Here is a 25,738-nt window from a genome sequence, read left to right on the forward strand (position 1 = left end):
GGATCCAGGCTGCACACAGGCTTTGGAACAGCCCTAAGGAAGGGGAAATAGGAAAGGATCAGAATTATGAGCCATAGACTTTTAATGCAAAGGATTCTGAGATCCCAGATATAGTGTGCATTTGCTAAATAAAAAATTTTAAAGGGATCACAAAAATATATCTGGAAAGTAGCAAGGAGCTTAGGGCAATGTCTAAATAATGCTAAATAATTTTATTTCATTAGAACCCCTTTAGTTTTGGATAGTCTTAATAATGCTAAACAGTAGTAAAAAAGCTTATCCATGAGCTTACTCGTGATCACAAGACAAGAGGAGTGACTTAAAACCAATTGCATAGGCTTTGTTGATTGGCAAAAATAATTTACATCTGTGGTTCTTGTGGTCATTTTCCATCATTAGTTGTAATCTTTTTAAGTTGTAATCTCTTTAACTCTCCAAGAGATATTCATGGCTTCGTGTTTATTGTGTAATGTAAGGTCACACTGATTGACTTTAGACTATTTTTTCTGAGCTGTAATTCTACATTTCAAAAAAGACAGGAGGTGGTAAAAATGCCTACCTTACAGAAGGCTTTGAAATGTAAAGATAATAGCTTCTGACATTTTGCTATCAAAGTAATTATAATATGGTAAATGTTATTAATATGTTAAATACCCCCAAATTAACAAAATTTTATGTTACTGCTATCGTGGGAATCATACACAATTTAGATAATTCCTACTAAGGAGATACTGTTATATATTATCTGGGTCTCTAGTTAATCCAGTCTATCAGTTGTTCATCTGTGTAATTTCTTAAAATGCATATTATAACTTTACCTTAATTAAAACTCATTTCTACTTGCTTATTTAGAAGCAGTGCCTGAATTTTCTTTATACATTGCCTTTGCTGGTCAAAATTAGGTTTAGGCCAGGAAATTGTTAAGAGATCCTAAAAGTTCTCATCACAAGAAGAATCTTTTTTCTTTTCTTTCTATTGTATGTGAGTAAGATAATGGGTATTAACTAAACCTATTTTGATAATCATTTCAAAATATGTAAATCAAACCATCATGCTGTATACCTTAAATTTATGCAGTGATATATGTCACTTATTTCTCAATACAACGAGAAAAAAATTGGATTTAGACCAATTTATGTTTCCCTGCTTATTATTATCCGTGACCTTATTAATACTTTTTTATAATTAATGAAAGAATAGTTGTTTTAGGATGTTTTGCACAGAGAGAAAAATTATTGAGTTATAAATGTCCCATGCCCCTAAAAATATATTTTGTTTGGAATCAGACTAATCCTAATAATTAGCTTAAATCCACGTCTCTTTCTCAATCTCTCTCTCTCTTTTTTTTTTTTTTTTTTGTAAAGACACAGCCCTGCTATATAAATCTAATTTCATTGAACTGGAAAAAATTTCAAGAAGTTCTATTTTATGAAATCGTATTAGTTCTGACAATTAATTTGACCAGTTTTAGTAAGGAACTTGAGCATGATGTAATCTTAGCCCCACATGAAAGCAAAAAATAGCTTTCACTTCCTGTTTATTTCATACATGAAACCAGTCTAAGTCCCTAGGATATATATCCCAAGTCTTTCATTTTTTCCCACCAGCTTTATTGAGTTATAATTGACAAAAGTTACATATATTTAAGGTATACAATGTGATGTTTTGATATACGTATACATTGTGCGATGATTAACACAAACTAACATGTCTGTTTACCTCACATAGTTACTGTTTTTGTTTTTGTTTTTTTGTTTTGTTTTGTTTGTGAGGACAATTAAGATCTACTCTCAGCAAATTCAAATTATATGATGTGGTATTATTAGCTAAAGTCACCATGCTGTACATTAGATTCATTCTGAATATTCATTCTTATTCATTCTGAATATCTGAAACTTTGTATCCTTTCATCAATATAGCTGCTCCCTTAGATGGATGACTATATCAGCCTAAAGTATACCACTTTGGCATATTGATTATTTTGATTATTGTTATTTGAGAAATAGCCAGTGCAAGAAGAACACTCTGACCTTCCTTTCTTCCCCTGAAAGGAGATAAATTTCCCATGTGAAATCTCCGATACACCAAGAGGGTAGAAGTTATCCTTATCACCAGACATAGGGAGTTTAGGGCTAAGAAGGCTCCTATCAACTAACATTATTACTTCTTCACTAATTTAATACCTCAAGCCCAAAGCCCTTTGTCATGTCAATTCCTCATATATTTATTGTTTCTTTGTCTGAAACGTATAAAAGCTTCCTGCTTTGGTCACTTCTTTGAGTCTTATACTTTTTATGGGTCTCTCATACATAAAAGTTAAATTTGCTTTTCTCCTGTTAAGCTGTCGTACATCAATTTAATTATCAGCCAAAGAACCTAGAAGGGAAAACTAAAAACTTTCCACTCCTACAATGTAATTACATTCCATATGGGAAAACCCACAAGTACAGAATCATTTCCTGTACTCACTAGAATATTCAGAGCAACACATTTGGTCCACATTTCAGATAGACATTTTTGTGGGGTATGGATTTAGAGCAAAAATGTAAGATGATTCATAAAAATTTAATGAATGAATCAGTAATAATTAGTATTTATATATGAGAGCAATAGTTGAGAAGATTCTGAAATATACTGTAAATTATGTTATTTCCTTATCCTGTATGTGACTCTTTGTTTCCCCATTTCTAAAATAAAGTGTTCTTGAGCAAGAACAATCCATAAACAATCCATAAACAATCCATATGGGTTTGTTATGTAAAATGAACTCTACCTAATGAAAATGTTTATGGATGTATTATTTATAAATTAACAAATGAGGTAGATTTTTTTAGTGATGAATAAAAATTTTTAATCTGAAAAGGAATGGAAAAGAAAGCTTGGATTTGTTGAAAACCTGTTGGTAGCATCTGTTGAGTTAGAGGTTTGTGTTTATATCAAGTGATCTGTACACCAGACCTGAGGGAAAGGTTTTATTATTATGGAGCTATAGAGGAGAAAAACAAGGATTTAGTAATCTCCACACAATTTATGCAGACTAATTGTATTTTCCCATATTACATGATAAACACACTTAATCCCATTTTGCAGTAAGAAATCAGAGTAATAGAGATGATAAGTAACTTGTCTAGAGTTATACCTGGAAAGTCAAGAACTAGCACTTGAACCCAGATCTTTGACTTCAGGGCTAACTCTCTCTGACTCTGCATTATACAGTTTTAAATCTGAATGATATGAAACCCATACTGTGTAACCCATAACTGTGTAACTCTGTTACAATTGAAGAGCTCCTCAATAAATGCTCTTGATTCTTATCTTTCCACCTACTATGAAATATTAGTTCTTCACTTAAGCCAAATTTCTCCACCTGGGCACTGTTGACATTTGGGTTTGAATAATTGTTATGAAGATGTCCTGTACACTGTAAGATGTTTAGTAGCATCCTTGGTCTTACCCACTAGATGCCAGTAGCACGTACTTCACTGTTGTGATGATCAAAATGTATCTAGACATTGCCAAATATCAGGGAGGGCAAGAGTCACCTTGAGTTCAGAATCACTGAGTTAAGCCATTTTTAGCTTGCCCTTGTGGTCTCTCCCACTGTCATTTTATCTTTACATCTACTGACAAAGGGTTCAGTGTGAACCATCAGAGAAATAAGCCCCCTCCCCAAAAACAAGGAAAAAAATTTCCTAATTCTTCTACCTTCTTTTGTTGCTTTTCTACCTATTCAGACCTTACTACACTCAATTATGCCTTTTGCTACCACAATAAGGAAAATTTTATCAAATATTTTTAAAGACCTGGTTATGATAACTAATTTTGTTATACTCTTAAGTGAGACAACCCCTGGAATTCCTCTTGGAATTTTTTACTATTTTAATAAATAGTCTTAATTTATTATTTAACTATTTAATTTATATTTTTATTCCTTCATCCACGCACTGCCCCTTACAAATAGATTTCCACTGAGGACCTGGCCTAGATTTCCAGATTTGTTCCTTCCCCTTCTATACATCTTATTCGCTTTTTCTCTTACCTTATGTTCATATCTATCTCTCTTCATTTTGTTCCCTCTCCTCCTTGAGCATTCCATCCGCCTCTGTGTGATGACCTTTAATTTTGCAGCACCATTTCTCACTACACACCAGTAATCCACACATATTCCTGACAGTTTGTTGGTTGTGGACATTACACAGCCATCTCAGACCACAGCTCAAAATTTTTCTCCTCAGTTCAGCTCTTTTTCCCTTTAAACCTTTCTTCACTATGAAACTGCCACTGTTCTTCCAAGTTATAAACTTACTTTTTCCTGGACCTCCCTCTCCCACTTGTAACATCTCATCACTCCTTGAAGTGAAAAAAGATAGTAAAATTTAAAGTCCTTAGCATGACAGACAACCATATATTATGGTGTGTATGTATATATATATATATATATATATATATATATATATATATATATCACTTGCTAGTCTCTAGCCAAAACCAGACTATTCAACATTTGTCAAGCTGATAAACCTTGATATTCATTTTCTTTTTTAAAAATGTTTATTTCTGAGAGAGAGAGAGAGAGAGAGAGAGAGCGAGCAGGGGAGGTGCAAAGAGAGAGAGGGAGACACAGAATCCGAAGTAGGCTCCAGGCTCTGAGCTGTCAGCATAGAGCCCAACATAGGGCTCCTGGACCACAAGATCACGACCTGAGCCGAAGCCAAACACTCAACCGACTAAGCCACCCAGGTGCCCCTATATTCATTTTCTGATGTCCTTCACAGATAATCTATTCTAGTGCAAATGCCACCTCCTCTAAAAGCCTTCCTAGAGGCTTAAAAGTTGAAATTTCTCTCTTAATGTTGCTATAGCACTTTGCTTATGTGTAGATTATGTACTCTCTCAAAGAGCTTTTGTGTAGATATTCTTTCTCTGCCATGTTCGGTGATTCTTGTATTCTTATGCTTTTTATGTACCATTCACAGGACTTGTTATATAAATGTGCATGGAATGTTTTCCATGTATGTGTCTTAGTGTTAACTGAACTATATTTCACTTCACATCGGTCATTTATTCAACTTTTCTGCCTTATAATCTGTGCCAAAAAGACCTTCCCAGTGAATGACTTTCAACTCTGCAAACCATAAACCACCTATATAAACTTCATTTCTACATGGAACAAGAATATTCCATCTCATTAGCAATACAAACTCACACTTAAATCATTAACACCTTAATGACTGGGGCAACTGGATGGCTCAGTTAGTTAAGCATTCAACTTCAGTTTAGGTCATTATCTCATGGTTTGTGAGTTTGAGCCCTACACGGGGTTCTGCACTGACAGTGCAGAGCCTGCCTGGGATTCTCTCTCGCTCCCTCTCTCTCTGCCCCTCCCCCACTCACTCTCTCTCAAAATGAATACACTTAAAAAAACAGTGCCAATAATCAAACCAGCAATTACAAAGGGGATAAAATAAGTCTTTTGAGTCATAGCATAGAATATTATTTGTTGTATTAAAAGTAAACCATATTTTGTTTACCAACTGTTTAAAAAGTGACAGAAATAAGATACTTAGAAGAAATTTCCACTGTAATTCTATAAAGTTAAATAAATGCTGTCTGATTTACTCTAAGCACACAGTAAGTAAAATAAATCATTAATGCTATATAAAAGCCTGATATATATAAATACCTGAGTTTGGTATTTAACACCCACTATTTTTAAAAATAGCTTTATTCCATAAGCACATGTCCACCAAGAAATATATAGCCTTGATTTGCATTTTATTTAGTTTCTTTAGGTGATAGGTAAGAGTGTAATAATGGATTTTTTTAAGTACAGAGTTTGTCATAATCTCCCAAGGTACTTTACCCTTCTACATAATTGCTAACAAATTTTCCTAATCATGCTAAGACAACATGAACATCCTCCTCTTGATTCACTTTCTTTGACTTCTAATACACTTTTCTCCCATTTATAGATCTTCTCTAAAGCACAGTGTAATAATTGAATTTGTAACTAGACATAATCTATTTCTAATATATATCTTTTTCAGGTATAACCTACCTGATATAATGCATATCAGAGATGTAACTTGAATTTTTCAATTTTTCTGTTGTGGGATTAATCTCTTTCTAGTAGCAATATTTATAGATGTCTTTTTTGTCAAATTGGAGTAGTCCCATGGTTTTATCTAATTGACTAATTGAAGCTTTGGAGAATTAGTATTAGATAGCCAAGTTCCATCTTCCAATGGGAATTATTATTAATACCTTTCACTACATATGCCCAATGGAAAAAAGTGAGTAACATCCCATATTATTGACAATGACAATGATGACCATAGGAGCAAAAGACAGGGTCATTCAACTCTTGGACAGTATGTAGAGTAAATATCTTCTGTGAATTCTACACAATTCAACCAGATACTCTAGGGAAGATGTGTGGAAAAGTACATTTCTTGCCTAAATGGAAATGCTTTGGCTTTAATGGAAGGGTATGCTGTGTCCTTGCTTCTAGAGCACGTGGTGGATATGGAGGAAAGGATAAGTAATTAGAACTTACAAGACATGGATTCTTGTTCTCAGTTCTGTCAAAAACTAAGAATAAGTATGTGGACAAATGATTTAACTTTGTGAGTCTCTGTTTATCCTTACTTGTATAAGATGATTTTAAATATTTCAAGTACACTGAAAATAAAGACAACTATTAATATCTTTGTTTAAAATGTTCATCTTTGTGACATTTTAATGTTTACCATATTTCCTTTATTTTTATTAGGACTAAAACATTGTGAAAGGTATTAGAATATGCCACCCCAATCCTCAATATATATATTATAAATATAACAACATAACTATATATATATAACTATATATAACTATATAGATACATATATACATACACATACATACACACACACACACCACCCCAAAATATACCACTTTGGCATCTAAATCATTTTGAGCTGAAGGTAACTGAGAAGCAGATACAAGAAAAGCTCACTACTCCCCTGGCTGTTTGCCTAAAAGTAGGACATAAATTTGTAAAGGTGTCCCCCCATCTGCTCTCTACCAGGAAGGATAGAAGTTAATTACCACAGACAACTCTAGATCCTTTTCAGCCCAGAGAGGGCACCAAAGGAATCTATATAACAAACTCACTAAAAGGCTGATGACTTTTATGTTTTATTTGTTTCTCCATATATTTGCCTTCCCACAGTTGGCTGCATGGAAATTCAGGCACCTTTTCTTTTGTCTTGTCATTTCTCTAAAATTCATAGTTCTTTTAAAATGCTATATAAGACCAAGTTCTAACCAACTCTTTGTGTTACTCATTTCTGAGTGCTCTCATGTAGATGCATTGCACATGTTAATAAACTTCTGTGTGTTTTTCTCTTGTTTATCTGTCTTTTGTTTAATGTACAGGGCCTTAGCCAATAAGCCTAGGATGGGTAGAGGGAAAAATGGTTTTTTTCCCCTCCTACACTTGTTAGTTGGAGCATCTTATATAGCAGCACAAATTAATTTTCCACAGTTAACCTGAGTTTGGTATTTAACATCCCCATGACTAATTTTTATAGTTTTACTCACAGGAACATATCCACAAAGAAATAGATAGCCTGGATTTGCATGTGTATTTAAATCTTTTGCAACTAGCTATTTTCCACTAAATAATTTATTTGAGACAGTTATCAATAGTCATACACATAGTTTTAGGTCATTTAATTTATTTTTTTAACGTTTATTTTTGAGAGAGAGAGAAAGCAAGAGCAGGGGAGGGGTAAACAGAGAGGGAGACACAGAATCCGAAGCAGGCCCTAGGCTTTCATCTGTGAGCTCCGATGTGGAGCTTGAACCCATGAGCCATGAGATTATGACCTGAGCCAAAGTCGGATGCTTAACAGATTGAGCCACCCAGGCGCCCCTGTTTTAGTTCATTTTAATGCTGTAGTTTTCTCATTGTATGAATACACTACTAATCTGTCAAGTTTTTGTGAATAGACACCCAGCTTGTTTCAGTGCTTACTATTATAAACAATATTAAAATGAACATTTTTGTGAGTAAATATGTGCTAGAGGTTCTCCAGAATGTATTCTTAGTAGAATAATTGCTAAATCATAAAGGGCACGTATCTTCAACAGTACTAGATGTTTCCAGTTAACCTACAAAATGGCTTAACGCATTTGAACTTAGTTTTATTTATCAATTTATTGCTTCTCAGCTCTGAATTCACCCTTCATTATATGCTCTGTAATAAACAGACTGCCTTTAAATACTTCTCCTTTACAGTGAGCATGATGTTAACCTTTCTCGGAGTAGGAACCCAGAGGCACATTGCAAGATGAAGAGACTCTGCTACCAGTTCAGGCATGGTCTAGGGTCAGTGGTGTGGATCTGTGGAAACACACTGGAGGCTGTCCCAGCCAGGGACCCAGAATGCAATACTTTTGTGACCTTGTGGCCCCGTTCTGGTGATAACCTTTTCACAGCATTCTCCACACAAAAACCAAGTCTCCCACTCTGAAAGGTTTTTACCCATGCCAGAACCTAGAGTTCTTGTGCACACACACCCCACCAGTTGCTGACTACCTGTTTCATTGTGCTGTGTTACAGCACAATGAGTAGCCTAACACTTGCCCAGCCATGAAGACTAGCTCTTACCTGGCCAAACCAGTGAACTTCTGTACTAAGCTGTGAGAGGAACCACACTTTCCCCAATGAGTTTGTGCCCTTTCAAGATTGTCCTTCTTTGGGCACACATAAAATATATTGACACATATATTGATTTTTGAGCACATGGGTGACTCGATTGGTTGAGTGTCCAACTTCAGCTCAGGTCATCAGCTCAGGTCATGATCCTTGGGGTTCATCAGAGCCCCACATTGGGCTCTTTTCTTTCAGCTCAGAACCCACTTCAGATCCTCCGTCTCCCTCTCTGTCCCTCCCCTGTTCTCTCTCTCTCAAAAATAATAAACATTTAAAAAGTAAAATAAGTATATATTGACATTTACCAACTAAGCATATGTTCACAGGTATATTATTGTGGTTATTATTGGCTTTTCCTTGATTCTTACTTCTAACTTGTTTCACAAATTTATTATGCATTTAGTTTTCTTCTGTGAAATGCCTGTTTTTAACAGTTGTAAAAACTATTAATGGTCTTTCTCATTCACAGAACCCAGGTGGACTTGGTTCAATCAGAAGTATGCCCATTCACAGGAAATGAACTAGATAACATGTCTAAGGTAATTGTGCTATGTCTTTCTCCCACATGTTCCTTAGATCTAGCTGATCATGTTTCAGTTCTGTAGAGTTAGCAAATTTTGCTGCCTGTTATTTTTATGGTGATTGTGATATTTTCCACTTTTTCTTATAATTCTTCCCTTTATGCATTTAGAAGCTATGTCATTAGGTTTATAAAAAGCTGGTAAATTAAGACTCACTTCTCTCTCTCTCTCTCTCTCTCTCTCTCTCTCTCCGCTACTTGTATTTATGTTCACTATCTTATACTTTGTTTTTGCTATGTTCCTTTCCTTTTTCATTCATGCCTTCTATCAAACAGATTGAGTTTGTTTCACATTTGTTTCCTTTACTAGTTTGAAAATCATATATTTTATTTTTACTTTAGTGGCTGCCCTCACAATTTTAACATGCACACATAATATAATAAGTCAAAATTAATCGATATCATTATCCTTTTCCCTTGAGGTAGGAAGAATTATTTTCTGTCTCATTGAGAGCAGAATGATATGTTTAGTCTATTTTCTCTCTCTTGTTCAAAATGAAAAATTTCTATTGCACATTTCACTTCACTGATTTAATCCTTTGTGTCTCCCATTCTGCTCTAAGACCATCCATTGAGTTTCGGGTGTTTGTTTTTATTTTTTTTTTAATTTATATTTGGTAATCATTAATAATCGATTACATTTGATTTACATTCACATTTTTATTTACATTTGATTCTTTTTTGTATCTTCTAATTGCGAAGACTTTCTATTCTGTTCTTTGCTGAAAGGTCCAATTTTTTATCATTTATTTTAAATGTATTCATAATTGGTCATTGAAGCATTTTTAGGATGGCTTCTATAAAATCTGTCAGATAATTCAAACACCTCTATCACCTTGATGTTGACATATACTGATTTTCTTTTTTTGTCCCAGTTGAGATTTTTCTACTTTGTATGATTGATTTTGAATTGAAATCTCAACATTATGTGCAGTATATTTAAGACTCTGAACCTTGTTTAGACTTTATGTTTTAGTTGGCTTATTTTTACACTTTTCTGACAGGCAAAGACGGAAGGAACACCACTTTGTTACTGCCAGGTGGGAATAGAAATTCAGTTTCCCAACTCTGCTTCAGTAGGCACCAAAGGGGAGGTGAGGACACTTTTTGTTACTACTGGGAGGTAAGAAGAGTTCTGACGCCTCACTAGGCCTCCATTGATTTCCCTGGCTGGGAGGGATAGGATTACTTTGTCACTGCTACTTACTTATACCATAGGAGGAGGTGCTGAGTCCAGTCTGACAAAGATGAAAGAAAGTTCAGGCTCCATCTTTGGTCTTTTCTGACACCACCTCTGTGTGTGGGAGTGCTGGGGTAGCTTGTTACATCTTGGCCAGCAGTAGGAACCTAGGCTACTCATTTGGCTTTTGCTGGTATAGGTGAGGTGGGACCAAAGATTTTTTTAGAGTGTTTTGCTGAAGTAGAGAAGTTGTATAAAGTTTTCTGTCTTGCTAGGCTGACCCTTTCCTGGTTGTTTGGCTAGAATGAACAGGCTTTCGTTGGGGCTTTTTTTGGGCTGTTTTCATTAGCGTTCCTGAGTTGTTGGAGTCTTCTGTCATGTCATGTAATTTCTTGGGTCCATATCCAGTCTACCTTCTTCTCTCCAAATTTCAGAGTGTTATAATGTTTGTTTTATATATAAATCAATTTATATCAACAAGTGATTATGATTGTATTTAGGAGGAAGAATATGGAAATTATGTCTACTCCTCTTCCCCAGAACAGAAGTCACCTGCTTTTCTTTTATGATAGTAACAATTTTTTCTTTTATATTGGCTTTGTATGTTTAGACATTTTGAACATATTTGTTTCATAACATATATCCTATCGATTTATTACTGATTTGAGAAGAGAGCAGGAAGTTAGTCTGCTGTTTGTTCCCCTGACTTGCTGTTCATTGTGGATAGACTCCTCGTGTGTTTTTGAATTTGACTCTAAACTCAGGTTCAGCCAAAATTCATGTATTTCAATCTTTGGGCCAGTTTTTAGGATGCAACCACTCAGAAAAGTTTTGGTCTTTGTGTTTTCAAATGACCCCCAGAATTCAATGACCCATTGGGTTCCCAATAGCTAATGTTGATTTTTCAGGTTAAAGCTCTTCTGACTGTGCAGACTATAAATTCAAACTCAAAACATAATGGAATACTACGTGGCAATGAGAAAAAATGAAATATGGCCTTTTGTAGCAACGTGGATGGAACCGGAGAGTGTAATGCTAAGTGAAATAAGCCATACAGAGAAAGACAGATACCATATGGTTTCACTCTTATGTGGATCCTGAGAAACTTAACAGGAACCCATGGGGGAGGGGAAGAAAAAAAAAAAAAGAGGTTAGAGTGGGAGAGAGCCAAAGCATAAGAGACTGTTAAAAACTGAGAACAAACTGAGGGTTGATGGGGGGTGGGAGGGAGGGGAGGGTGGGTGATGGGTACTGAGGAGGGCACCTTTTGGGATGAGCACTGGGTGTTGTATGGAAACCAATTTGTCAATAAATTTCATATATATATAAAAAAATAAAAGTAGGAAAATAATGTGAAAAAAAAAAACTTATATGTGGGCAATCCCATGATTATAATTTCTAAGACAAAGCAGTTTTTCTATCTGTAGGCTAGGCCACTAGCTTTTCCTTGTGCTCCATAGCACCCTCTTCTGTATACCTTTGCTAAGAGTCCCAGATTGAAAAGATCCAATCCTACCTCACACTCTTGGACAGACAAAATTTCCCCCCTAATGACCAAGCACTGTCCATCATTTTTATGACCTGCAGTCACTTCCCATCAATTTTCTTCTCTCAGAGCTCCCACTATTTCAGATGCCATGAGGTCATTTATTTTAAAGAATGCATCTAGAATTCATAAGTATTTTTGCAAGAGTTTCAGAATGACCTAAATTTCAATATTGTCAGAAGCAGAGGTATAATATTATTTTTCTTATCTACAGAAATTTTGTGAGAATCAAAAGAGATTACATATTAACATAATTTATAAATTACATTGTTATCATTAAGTATGTTTGGCTTTATCATTATCATCATCACCCCTATCATATGACTCTGTACTATATTGGTTTATTTTTTTAATTCTATGTTTCCCAAAGGAATCACCAGAGCCTTGTGGAGTGGTAAAATTATGAAAGTGAAAAGTGAATCAAAAACTGTTTAAAACATAATTGGTATTAAATCCTATTCCAAACTACCATTTCTTCTACACACTCTGTTTCAGAAACAGCTTGCCTTTGGGGTATGGCTTTCCTTTCAAATACTACAAATCAGAAATGGCTGTTATTTGTATCATTTCTTCTACTTGCTGATTTTGAATGTGCTCAAGTCACTTAACTTGTACAACATGTGACTCTTAGTCTTCTAATTGATGAAAGAGGGGATAGACTGTAAGAATTAAATATTAAATTGAAGTGTGAATATGTAGTGTTCCTTTAAAAAGTTAAAATCATTTTGTGTTCTTAGAGCTTTGAAAAAATATATTCTGAATTACGTTTTATTGGTTGTTGTGGATTAGAGAGCATAAATGATAGATAGGTAAGAGAATAAATATATAGAGCAAAAATATATATTTAGTACTGTTGGTGAAAAGTGTCTACTTATATATGGAGTGATATACATTTTTGTAGGTAGTCATTGAACTTTGAATGTCAGTTCTAAACTTTAATATGTGGGTTCAGCTCTCAGCTTTGCCCAGCAAAGGATTACTCAAGACTGCATGCAAGTCAGGAGAGGTGAGAGGGAGGCTAAGGGAAGTCTCTCTGAGCTGCTCTCAAGCTCCCATATTTATTGAGCATTTAGGATAACATTGTGCAATACTCAGTGGGCTACATGCCAGTAAGAATGTATAGAAAGGTGCAGAAAAACAAGACAAGGTGAAATATTCCATGCAATAACGTGGTCTAAGGAATTTATGAGCATAGGCAGGACCTAGCCCCTAAGTATACATTAACTAGATAAGCGAAGTGAGTGCCCCGTAGATATACATTAACTAGATAAGTGAAGCATGGCATGCTGTTTTCAGCAAGTCAAGAAAGCAGTTTTCTGCTTTGCAATGCATTCTGTATAACCTCCTAGCCCACGCCATAGCTATTTGATTTCCCACATTAATATGCTGATATAAAGAAGCATTGTGGGCTCAAGTTTTAGTATTTGTAACATGGTTAATGTAAATGTATGGATCTTCCTAGGTTTCTCAGTTCAGATCATGAATCCTGAAACATAATCTATTCGCTCTTTGGTCCCTGTGTTTGGGTAGTTTGTTGTGAGAGTTCATTGCAAAATATACAAGAAGAAAAATCTCAATCTATTTAGTTTCTTAATTCGGAGAGAAATCATTTGAATAGCAAAGAATGTAAGTGTGGGTATTTGTATAAATTTACAGAGGGAGAGAGACAGAGTTGAGGTATATAATCAGAAAACTTATTCTGTCACCTAAAGATGGTAAGAACAAGATAAAATTTATGGCAATTCCTCTTTCTAATTTGTAATACCAGATAAGATAATGACTGGAGAAAAACTGCAAATCAATCATTCTTCTGAAACTTTAAAATATGAGGTAAATATTTTAATATTTTGTAAATTTTCATATTAAGTTTATTGGATGAAGCATGAATTTTGACAGACACATCTTATAGGAAAAGACATAAATAAATTTAGCCCAAATTAGATAAGAATTATTTCATAAACAAAAAATAAGTCCAATTCTCTTATCTAACATGGTTTGTTTAGTTAGAAAATACCAGAAAGAAGAAAATGAGTACTCTGATATTTCAGACATAACAGTAGTTTACAGAGTAAGATACACTAACCTGGCTTTTATTATAGGCTATTTATTTATCATAAGGATTATCTGGGAGACTTTCAGAAATGCACATGTCGAGTCCTTAGTTTTTGCATTGCTGATATTACCTCCTTATTTCTTAAGGTGTAAATCATGGGGTTTAAAAGAGGGGTGAAAACAGTATAAAATATGGAGAGAACCTTATCCACTGGGAGACTGCTAAAAGGCCAGGCATAAATGAAGATGCAGGGACCAAAGAAGAGGGTCACCACAGTGATGTGGGCAGTCAGGGTGGCCCTCGCCTTGGCCATGCGTGCTGAGGAGTGCCGTCTCACACTAGCCAGGATGACTGTGTAGGAGATCAGCAAGAGCACAAAGGAGGTCATGGCCATTAGACCACTGTCTGAAAGCATCAGTACCTCAAAAGTAAAGGTATTGGTGCAGGCAAGTTTGATAACCAGGGGAAGGTCACAGAAAAAACTGTCCACTTTATTGGGGCCACAGAATGGAAGGTTTACTGTGAAGGCCAACTGACTTACTGAGTGCAGAACCCCAGTAAGCCAGGAGCCCACCACAAGGAATGTGCACTTGCGTGCACTCATGATGGACGCATAGTACAGGGGTCGACATATGGCTACATATCTATCATAGGCCATGGCAACAAGGAGCATCATTTCACCACCAGCAAAAACATGCAGAAAAAATATTTGGGTCATGCATCCCTCAAAAGAGATGGTCTTGTGCTCCATAAGGAAGTCAATAATCATTTTGGGGGTGGCAAATGTGGATAGACACACATCAATGAAGGAGAGGTTACTGAGCAGAAAGTACATGGGTGTGTGTAGTGCAGGTTCAGAGATGACTGTGAGCACAATGAGGAGGTTCCCCAGCACAATGGATAAATAGAAAAGTGTAAAAAATGCAAAATAGAAAAGTTGTAGCTCTCGAGAACCTGAAAGACTATGCAATATAAATTCAGTCACTCCTGATTTATTTTCTTGGTCCATGATTTCAAACTTTTGAGATGGGATCAGAAACATTCCTGTAAAGTGAAACGGAAAAAAAAATCATAGTATTGTGGCAGTGAATGAGCAAAGTCAAGCCTGGTATCCCATTCCCTCAGCATAGTTATGTATTTAGATCCTTATAAACACACAAATAAATGTTACATGCAGTCATTTTGTAATGACTCTGTAACCGTGGCTTTCATCTCTGAATCCCAGCATGATAGTCATGTTTTAAAAACACAACTTTAGGTGCCTGGGGGGCTCAGTCAGTTGAGCATCTGGCTCTTGATTTCAGCTCAGGTCATGAACTCACAGTTTGTGATATTGAACACCGTGTCTGGCTCTGTACTGACAGCATGGAGCTTGCTTGGGATGCTGTCTCTCCCTTTATCTGCCCCTTCCCCTCTCTCTCTCTCTCAAAATAAACATTAAAAAAATTAAAACATAAGTTTACATATCACTTCCACAACTAACGGCATACTGATAATAGTGTCATCCCTTCCATAACTTCCATCTCATTTTAAATCACTCCATATAAGTAATCAACTTTACTTATTTCTGGTTTCTTCCTCCTATTTGTATTTTTGAAAAAATTAATATGTGCTAAATAAAAAATAAATAAATAAAATTCTTTATAAATAGGAAACTTAAGGTCTGAGTCACACTGACAGGTTTCGAATGGTATTTCCTATAATTCCTAGCAGTGTGACCTTGGGGAAGTAAATTAAACTTTGTGTGCTTCAGTTTTTCCTTCTGTAAGTTGGGAGAAATAATAGTATATGCCTCAAAGGACTATTGTCATTATTAAGAGCGTTAGAATAGATGAAATATTCAGGACAGCACATGGCCCATAACATCAATAGATGTTAGGTACTATGCCTTTGTTCCATCAATGATGAAAATATTTGCAGGATTAAATTAACATAGTACCTAAATTATTAAGTATGTATTCATCCTACTTAAGACAATAGCTCCTTCATGCATTTTAATGGTGTCTATTTACATGTAAGCATGTTACTATTTGACTTAATAATATATTTTTATTTTTTTAATTAGTTTCTAATTTAGATTCTGTGTAAATGCATAATGGCTCTTTTCTACCCAGTGACCCTGAATTTCGGTGACTTTAACATGTGATCTTCAGTCAGCATTAAGTACAAAAAAATTCTCATGTTTACTGATATTATCAATCTATATCTTCTCTAACAATTTATGTAAACAGGTATTATGATTCTCAAAGAAATTCTATTTTACTCATTCTTTGATCTTTTTCTACAATCCCTCACTCATAGGTAATGTTCAATAATATTTGTTGACCCAAATATACAAAAACTAAAATTTTTGGTTTCATATCAGCCAAAAGAGAATTGCTTTTATTTTCTTCTACATGCTAATTATCCCTGTATAGTTTGTAGGAAACTAAAAAAAAAAAAAAAAAAAAAAAAAAAAAAAAAAAAAAAAACTCTTTTAGAGGCTCTGATTCTTTTCTTTGAAAAAAAGCTCTATGTTGATAACTTATGAAGTTTTATTTAAGTATTAAAATTAATTTACTAAAGATGACTCTGAAGAAACTAAACAGGATGCATATTGAAGAATAACTGAATGCCACAACATAAGAAAACTTACCTTTAGATAGGTAGCGGCCCTGAGTTTTTCGCTGAACTCCTCTAACAGCAATAGTTATGACCATGTATATTACCTGCAAATTATGTGTACATATCACCAAAATAATATATACATTATAAACTATAATTTAAATTAAAGAATATTTCATAAATGTAGAGAACTCTAAATGTTGTTTTCTTCTACTCAAGCAGCTTACTTGCTTGGGAATGTACACCCTAGTTTAGATTCTACTAATTAAGAAAAGTAGGTGGCTCTTTTTCTGGAGTGAAATTTCTCAAAAGCCTATCTTGTGAAATGTAGACCATTAACTCATTACACGTGGCACTCCATTTCTGGAAGAGAAGCCAGGAAGCCTTTGCAGGGCACAAAGAAGCTTTCTCACCTTAGGCAAAATAATCAAGATGATAGAGTCTGTCTTTAGTTTGTCTGTCTCTACTTAACCTTTGTCAACCCAGTGGTCTCTCTCCTTCTTACTACTCCATCTTTTTTTTTTTTTTTTTGATTTAAACTTTATCTTAAGGGGGGTGCCTGGGTGGCTCAGTCAGTTAAGTGACCGACTTCGGCTCAGGTCGTAATCTGACGATCCAGAAGTTCCAGCCCCGCTTCGGGCTTTGTGCTGACAGCTTGGAGCCTGGAGCCTGCTTCGGATTCTGTGTCTCCCTCTCTCTCTGACCCTCCCTGTTCATGCTCTGTCTCTCTCTGTCTCAAAAATAAATAAATAATAGAAAAAAAAATTTTTTAAACTTTATCTTAAAAATACAAGGTCATCATGTTCCTTTGTCCACACACCTAGTGAAACCTGCAGTAGATGAGATAAATGTCTAAACTTCTGTTTCTTTTTCTGGAATTAAGGAAAAGTACTATAGGGGTCTGAAACTCATTTGCAAAAATCACCTGTATGGACATCTCTTGTTACTGTCATATATATATAAAAACTTTTAAAGACCTACTGTAAAGTATTAAAAGTGGTTATCTCTGGGTAAGAGAGTATAATAGTTTTTATTCTTTATCCATTTATTTATTTGCTGAGTTTTTCTTTCCTGCAATAAGCATATAATCTTTTTAATCTGAAAAAACAGCAAAGCTCTTTTTAATTTACAAGTTTCAGTTTTTTAATTTAGGAAAATCAAGTAATAAGATGAAATAAAATTATCTTTAATGAGAACACATAGAGATAATAACCATTAATTTAAACATATATCCCTAGGGGCACCTGGGTGGCTCAGTCAGTTAAGGGTCTAACTGGCTCAGGTCCTGATCTCATGGTTTGTGCCTTTGAGCCCCACCCAGTGGGCTTCGTGCTGACAGCTCAGAGCCTGGAGCCTGCTTCGGATTCTGTGTCTCCCTCTCTCTTTCTGCCCCTCTCCTGCTTGTGCTCTGTCTCTCTCAAAAAATAAATATTAATATTTATTATCCCTATATATACAGTACATATTCTTTTATAACCTACCACTAACAATATATCATAAATATTTCCCCATGTCAATACAGTACTTTTATACCAGTTTTTTAATGTACTTGTGGTATTTTTATTTTATGGAATTTTTCAATTTTCCCTGTTATTAACGTGTAATAACCTTGCTTTTATTTAGCTAAACTTACAATTATACATAACTATTTGTTTAGGAGCTCATAAATTTTTGACTTATTGTACCAAAATTTATACCACTAAAATGATCTGTAAGAATATTTATTTTTCACCTCATTCTTTATTGAATTGGTCATGTGTGTGTGTGTGTGTGTGTGTGTGTGTGTGTGTATCATGATTTTGGCTCAGGTCATGATCTCAGAGTTCATAGATGGATCATCCCATCAGGGCTCTGCACTAAGGGGGACCTACTTGGGGTTTTCCCTCCCTCTCTCTCTCTCTCTCTCTCTCTCCCTCCCTCCCTCCCTCCCTCCCTCCCCCTTTGCACACACACGTGTGCTCTCTCTCTTCAAAAACAAAACTTAAAAAAAAGTTTTTATATAATCAATTAGATTCATTATTTTTAAAATTTATTAAAAGGCATATTACTTAATTCAGTATTTAAACAAAACATTTAAACATTAAGCAAAAGCATATTTAAGTAGTTAGGAGTTAAAGTTTGAAAGGTTTCATCTTCCAATGCTGCCTATTATTGGAAAGGGGAGTGCCAATGTTGGGTGGGGTGGTTGTAAAGGATGGCATTTTTATGGAAATCAAAGCCTTATATTAAAGAAAATTAAATTCTGTCCTATAAATTACGGCTATCAATAAAGAGTTGAAGGAAGGTAAGGAATGGGTTTTCTCAGCATGCTTCTCAACTTGAAATTTCTCTCATCTAGCTCGTCAGTTTTCCTAATACCAGGGTAAGGAGCCTTATAAATAAGCTAATCTCTTTTGCATATTCCTTGCAATTGGAAATATACTACTCCTAACCTTAATCTCTTAAAATAAGCCAAGGCTTACTATAAACATTTTCCACAGAAATATGAAAATCCCAGAGATTTTGTTGATCTGAGGATACTCTAAGACCCTGTAGGCCTAGAAATGATTACATAAGAATCCATCTTATATAGAGAGCTTTAAACACCAGAAAAATTATTATATGTTATTAATTCAGGTGAAATTTTATAAATGATAAGGAATACAGGCATATTTTTGTATAAATAGAATTCTTGGATCACTCAGTCCTGTAATTTGCAAGACACACAGTGCTCAGACTATATAACTAGCAACCAGACCAAATCTTAATCCAAATCTCTGCCTTTAACTATTTACTTTTGAGTAATTCCATTAATTCTGTACCCTATAAACTTAAAAAAGCATGTGCCCTTCCACCCCAAAATTATTATAGGGTAGATTAAAGGTAAAAGAACAAACACGGGTGCCTGGGTGGCTCAGTCAGTTAAGCGTCTGACTTAGACTCAGGTCAGGATCTCATGGTTCCTGAGTTCGAGCCCTGTGTCAGGCTCTGTGCTGACAGTTCAGAGCCTGGAGCCTGCTTAGAAATCTGTGTGTCCCTCTCCCCCCCCCTACCCTGCCCTCCCCTGCTTGTGCTCTCTCTCTCTCAAAAATAAACATTAAAAAAAAAAATCTTTGAAGTGAAAAAAACTCCATAAGAGACAAACTACAAGTCACATACAATAAAGAAAATGGGCTCTCCAACTTTTCCTAATGAAAGTGAGCTAGAGATTTTTATGTATGTTACTCTTTCTGAGCACTATATTATGGATACTTTACTCACTAGCTGAGTCACCAAAGCCAGTACACAAATACTATAAGATCCGTAAAATAATAGAGACTGAAGTAATCATTGTAGTTCACATTAAACTAAGAATGGTTCAGTGCACACAGTGTTTATAAATTGCCCATCAATAGTTTTTAATTAGAAGAACCAATGATGCCATTAAAATAACTGAAATAACTAAATATAATCATTTTTTTTATTTCACTGATTTTTCCACTTCGAAAACCTTTTTTGGTTTCATCCAGTTAGAAATGATGTGTGTGTATGTGTGTATGTATGTACACATATATGTATGTATGTATAATACTTGATTCAGTCATTTCCAAAGCACAAGGTCTAAAAAAATCTAGAAGTTATTAAATACAGAATAAAATTGGATTATTATATGTACCCTATAATTTTTGGATGAGATAATTAGCTTCCATTTCTTGTGTGCTTATTATGTGCTAAGAATTCTATAAGAATGTAGACAGAAATATAGACATATACAGAAGTATAAAGTATATATATATATATATATATATATACATATATATATCCTACTAGATTATGCACACATATACAATCTTCAGCAAAAAATGCATATATATACATATTATATGTACATATAAAACCTAGAATGCACACAATAACCCTTCAAGTATATTCTATCATTATATTACCAAATCTCAAGTTAAATAATAATGCAAGCAAGTAACAAGGCCAAAATTTTCATTGTAAAAATTGTATGCTAAGCATTCTAATAATGGTATGCTGGCATAACTATCTGCATGGAAATCAATGCAACAACTAAAAAACTATATGTGTGTCTATATGTATAAAGAAGCAAGTGAATTTAAGCAAATATATTGACCATTAACTGTGTCACTACACTAGGTGCCATATAATCAGAAGTAAGCTTAAAGATAACAGTCGCTGAGTGTGCAGAAGAGGGTCTGAAGTTTAGTTCCATGCGGAAAAATGAACTCAATCAGAGCATTAAGAGGGAGGTCAAACATGCATATACAAAGTCAATCTCATTCCTATAGAGTATTATATTAAAATAGTTCATTTACAGAGACCTATTTGAAGTGGCAGAAGTATTAAAACTTACATGAATCAACATGCAGTTGCCATACAGACTCACTAAGAGAGGTTGGAATTTGTTTACTGTTTTTATTTCAGAAGTGTCACATGTATAATTGAGGTGTCATGACGATATGAGAAATGTTATTTTCATATGGCTTGCAATAATCCTTGTGCTTTACACATTTTATTTAAAAGGAAGTAAGGGTGACCATGTATTTCTCGATGCATAATTTTGTCCCACTGGGACCATTGTTAACAAGCACTTTTATATTAGAGACCAGTAAATATTATTTCTATCTAGGGATTCACATTACTGAAAAATCATGTTCCCAATCTATCTACACATTAGTTACTTTAATGCCTTACTATAACTGATATAGCATTCATTTTCTGTGAAAATATATCCAAAGGCAAGGTTCTGAGTGTTTTAATTAGACTGTTCTTATAAAGTAACTCATTCTCTCTGCAGGTTCAATTCTGTCCCAATCACTAATATTAGCACTTTTGTGGAATACTTATTGTTTTAGGCCTCATTCTAATACTGTAAAGATAGGTATAGCAAAATATTACAATATTGCAAAACTATAAATCACTTAGGCCAAATAGAATATGTCATTTTTGTCTGTATTCCCCAATTAAGTTTAATTCAGAAATATATAAAAATTGAATACTACATGCAAAACTGCAAATAAGATTTCAAAACGTAAGACAAAGCGCTTATCTGTAAGTAGCTTGCAAATGTGAAGGGCAATTAAAATAAACAATGTAACATAAAATTCAAATAGAATACCATATGTATTATAAATATATGTATATATGTACATGCATACATTTAAAATATTTTTTTAATTTTTTTAAATGTTTGTTTATTTTTTAGAGAGACAGAGACAGAATGCGAGTGGGTTAGGGCCAGAGAGAGAGGGAGACACAGAATCCAAAGCAGGCTCAAGGCTCCGAGCCGTCAGCACAGAGCCCGATGTGGGGCTCGAACTCACAGAGCTGTGAGATCATGACCTGAGCCGAAGTCAGGCGGTCAACCGACTGAGCCACCCAGGCACCCCACATTTAAAATATATTTATAAATATATGTACAATATACATTTATAATATGTTTTAAATATATGTATATGTGTACACACATATTTATAATATATAGTATGTTTATAAATATATATGTATAATGCATATATACACTTTATAATATGTGGAACATCAGGAGAGATTATATTTTGTTGGAAAGTTCAGAAAAGATAAAAGTGAAAATAAGGAAAAGAGGCTGGAGGAAAAGGATGAGGTAAATACAAAAGAGACAGAAGAAGACAAAAATGTATATTTGCAAAGGACCTTAAATGAGACATAAATGTTGTGAAAGGCAGAGATGGTGATGGAAGATTTCATGACACATACAGACAAACATAAAGGCATGAGTAAAGAAAATTATAAGTAATCTAAACAGATGCTCTAGATTGGCTAGAGTATAGCATATGTCAGAGTTTTACTGGACCGTATTTTAGAGTATCTTAAATACGGTTCTTAGGATTTTGTAACTGTTGGAAAATGGAATGCTACTCACCTTTTCAGTGCAGGGGAATATGCTTTAGGAATATGTATCTGGCAGGGGTTGGGGAATTAACTAAAGTGTATAAAACGCTAGAGGTGAGTACTTCAAAACTCTCTTGTATGCCTACTGAAGTTGAGAATGGGTATAGACAAAGAAGGACAAAGGAAATAAAAATTTTGGGGATTGGATATTCAGACTTAATTGTCTGCAAGCAAGTATCAAGAGGGAAAGAAATCAGAATATAAAAAAAAAAAAAAAAACAGGAAGTACCAGAGAGATCTCTAGTCCAGGGCATTTCAAACTTTGATTCATGGAACCCTGGAGGTATTGTGCAAGTGGCCCTACGTATTCCTAAAGGGAAGTGAAGGTTCCAGATGTCCCTCTAATCTACCTTTGTAAGACCAGGTTTACAATTATCTGTTGACATAGTAAACTCCTATAGTTTCACATTTTAACAAAAAGTTTGTCAGTGCATATTTTTATTTTGGCTGAGAAAAAAATTAAGTAGGTACCTTCTGCACATGAGGAAATGAAATTCAAGGAAGTTGAACTGTAGAACAGATCTGAGGGTAAAAACTATGTCTCCTAACTGAAAGTCCAACCCTTTCCACCACAGTGGGCAAATTAGTTCAACCAGTAACAGTATTGGAAAAAGGGTGCCCCTTGCGGTAGGAATATTTTGTAGACTTTTAGATACTCAGTAGCTGCTTATAAATCACTTTGAGGAGGGGACATTTTTGCTTAGAACTTTTCTATACGTTTGGGAAATAAATTAGCGTTTTTATTTAGAATCTTTCTGTGGAATGTGAGTAAAAACATAGCTTTTACTTTCACTATGTTTATGCAGAGAGTGTTTTTTGGCCTTAATAGCAGTAAAGCCTATTGATTAAACAATATTTATTGAATGCCTACCATGTTCCAGGAAATTTTCCAAGCTTGATTGATATAGCAGTGAATAAAACAAAACGCCTGCCCTCAACGAAGCTTTTATCAGGTAGTTGGGAGAAGCAGACAGTGAACAAAATAAATAAGTATACAATATACCTTGTCAGATGGTAGTAAATGCTATGGAGCAAAATATAAAGCAAGGAAGCGTGATAGATACTGTTGAAGGTGTTGCAGTTGTAGATGTAGTTGTTAGAGAAGACTTCACTGAAAGGATTCGTTTAAGAAAAGACCTGAAGGAAGTGAAGAAGTAAGACATGCAGATATCAAAAGGAAGAGCATTTCTTCCAGGAGAGATATCAAATGCAAAGAGCCTGAGGTAGGTGCCTGGAATTTTCTAGAAACATTAACAAGAACAGGTTGAGTAAAGCAGGGTGAACAAAGATGAGAAATGTTTGAGTCAAATTAGAAGAACCAGACATATTGGGGCTTATGGGTCACTGTAACAACTATAGTTTCAATATGCATGAAACAGATGAAACCTTTGGAAGGTTCTGAGCAGAAAAGTGAAACAATATGACAGATCTTATTAGGATTACTTTAACTGCCATATTAGAGTAGACTGAAAAGTGTGGAAACATAGAAATTTACTAGGAGTAAGTACTTGTAATAATCTAAGCAAATGATGATGATTTGGATCCGGTGGTAGCAGTAAAGGTTAGAGGTTGTGAGAAGTGGTCAGATTCTGAGAATACTTTGAAAATAGACTCAGTAGAATTTGCTGATCTATAACAAGAGATGTAAGAGACAGTATGGAGGATAATTCCAAAGCCCTTGGACTGATCAGTTGGAAAGATGAAGATTACATTAACTGAAATTGATTTCTCCATTTACCTGAAGGAACAGGTATTTGAGGGTTTTGGGGGAGTCCAGTTTTAGACTGGTTAAATCTGGGACAGAGGATATCCAAGTGAGGATGGATAATGAAGTCTGGAAATTGAAGGAGAGGTCCAGTTAAAAATATAAAGCTATGTCTCATCACCATATAATTTTTAAAGCCTTGCAGTTAAATGAGATCAATGGTGGAGAAAGACTCATGGTAAAGACTCTCAAGGAATGAGCTCTGGGGTAATCTAAGAGGTCAGAGAAAGGAGGAGGGATCCAAAAGAGATTCAGAAAGCACCTCCAAAAATATATAAAGGAAGCCAGTGTTCTAAAGGCCAAATGAAGAGTGTTTCAACAGGGAGAGTGTGAGCAGCTGTATCAAATATTGTACAACTGTGATAGATCAATTAGGATGAGGATTGGGAATTGATCTCTGGATATAGCAATAGAGAAGTCACTAGTAACCTTGAAAGAAGCAGTTTTAGTGGAATATGGAGATAAAAGCCTTACTGAAGTGGGCGCAAGAGAGAAAAAGAAGAGAACTATTGGAGGTAGCATGAACAAGTCTTCAGAGGTTTCCCCATAAATATTTTGTTTATGGACAAGGACAAAGTTGAGAAGTGGATCAAGAGCTAGAGAAGAATTGATAACAAAAGGTTTTTCTTTTTTGCTGTTTCTTTTTATTTAAAAAATTAACTGTAAATGGTGAAAAAGTTCAAGAAGGAAAGCAAAATTGATTACATAAAAGTGAGGGAAAAAATAGTTGAAACCTTGAAGCCCATGAAAGAAAACGATGAATTAAAAAATCATCTGGGTTGTTTTTGTTTTGTAACAAATGCAGAAGACAATGAAAGTTATGGAGATGCTGAAAAAAAGTCATGTATATGAAGGAACTATCAAATTACGTTAGCCTAAAGAAAGACAAAAGAAAATCTTAAACACCTGCCCAAATATGTAATGACCTAATCAATGATTATAAATTTTAAAATTTATTCTGGGAAGCTACTCTAAGACTGGTTCTTCTATATGGGAATTTTAATTAATTTAAAATTTATCATTGTCAGTGACCTAAAGTAATAAGTAGGTATTTAACATGTATAATTTGAATTAAAATCTTACATCTCTCGGAAAAAGTTGATGAGGAAAATATAATTCTGAGTGCTCCTTTGGGCATTTGCAATATAAGTCATGATCCTAACTTGTGTTTGATACACAGAATCCATTGAATATACTTTCAAATTAATAGATGTAAAATACAATAATGAACAATTAATGTTTTTTTCCATTATGGTTAAATTCTTATTTTCTCATCTCCTTTAGTTTACTTATCATAATTGAATGAGTAAATAATTTAGTAAAAGAGGACATTATATTGTAGAAGTACATGTATAGAAAATTAAATACTTTCCTGTAAGAGAAAATCAGACCTCAA

General features: G+C 34.6%; 1 protein-coding gene across 1 annotated transcript; it reads right to left on the bottom strand.

Moving 5' to 3' along the window:
* Positions 1 to 14,127: 14,127 nt before the first annotated feature.
* LOC115517027 (olfactory receptor 4K15-like) lies at positions 14,128 to 15,087 on the bottom strand. Its single transcript, XM_030320202.1, is given in 1 exon segment — positions 14,128 to 15,087. A coding segment is annotated over 1 exon segment (942 nt). The 5' UTR covers positions 15,070 to 15,087.
* Positions 15,088 to 25,738: the final 10,651 nt, after the last annotated feature.

The sequence above is a fragment of the Lynx canadensis genome, chromosome B3 (genome assembly GCF_007474595.2).
Source record: "Lynx canadensis isolate LIC74 chromosome B3, mLynCan4.pri.v2, whole genome shotgun sequence".
NCBI classification, from domain to species: Eukaryota; Metazoa; Chordata; class Mammalia; order Carnivora; family Felidae; genus Lynx; species Lynx canadensis.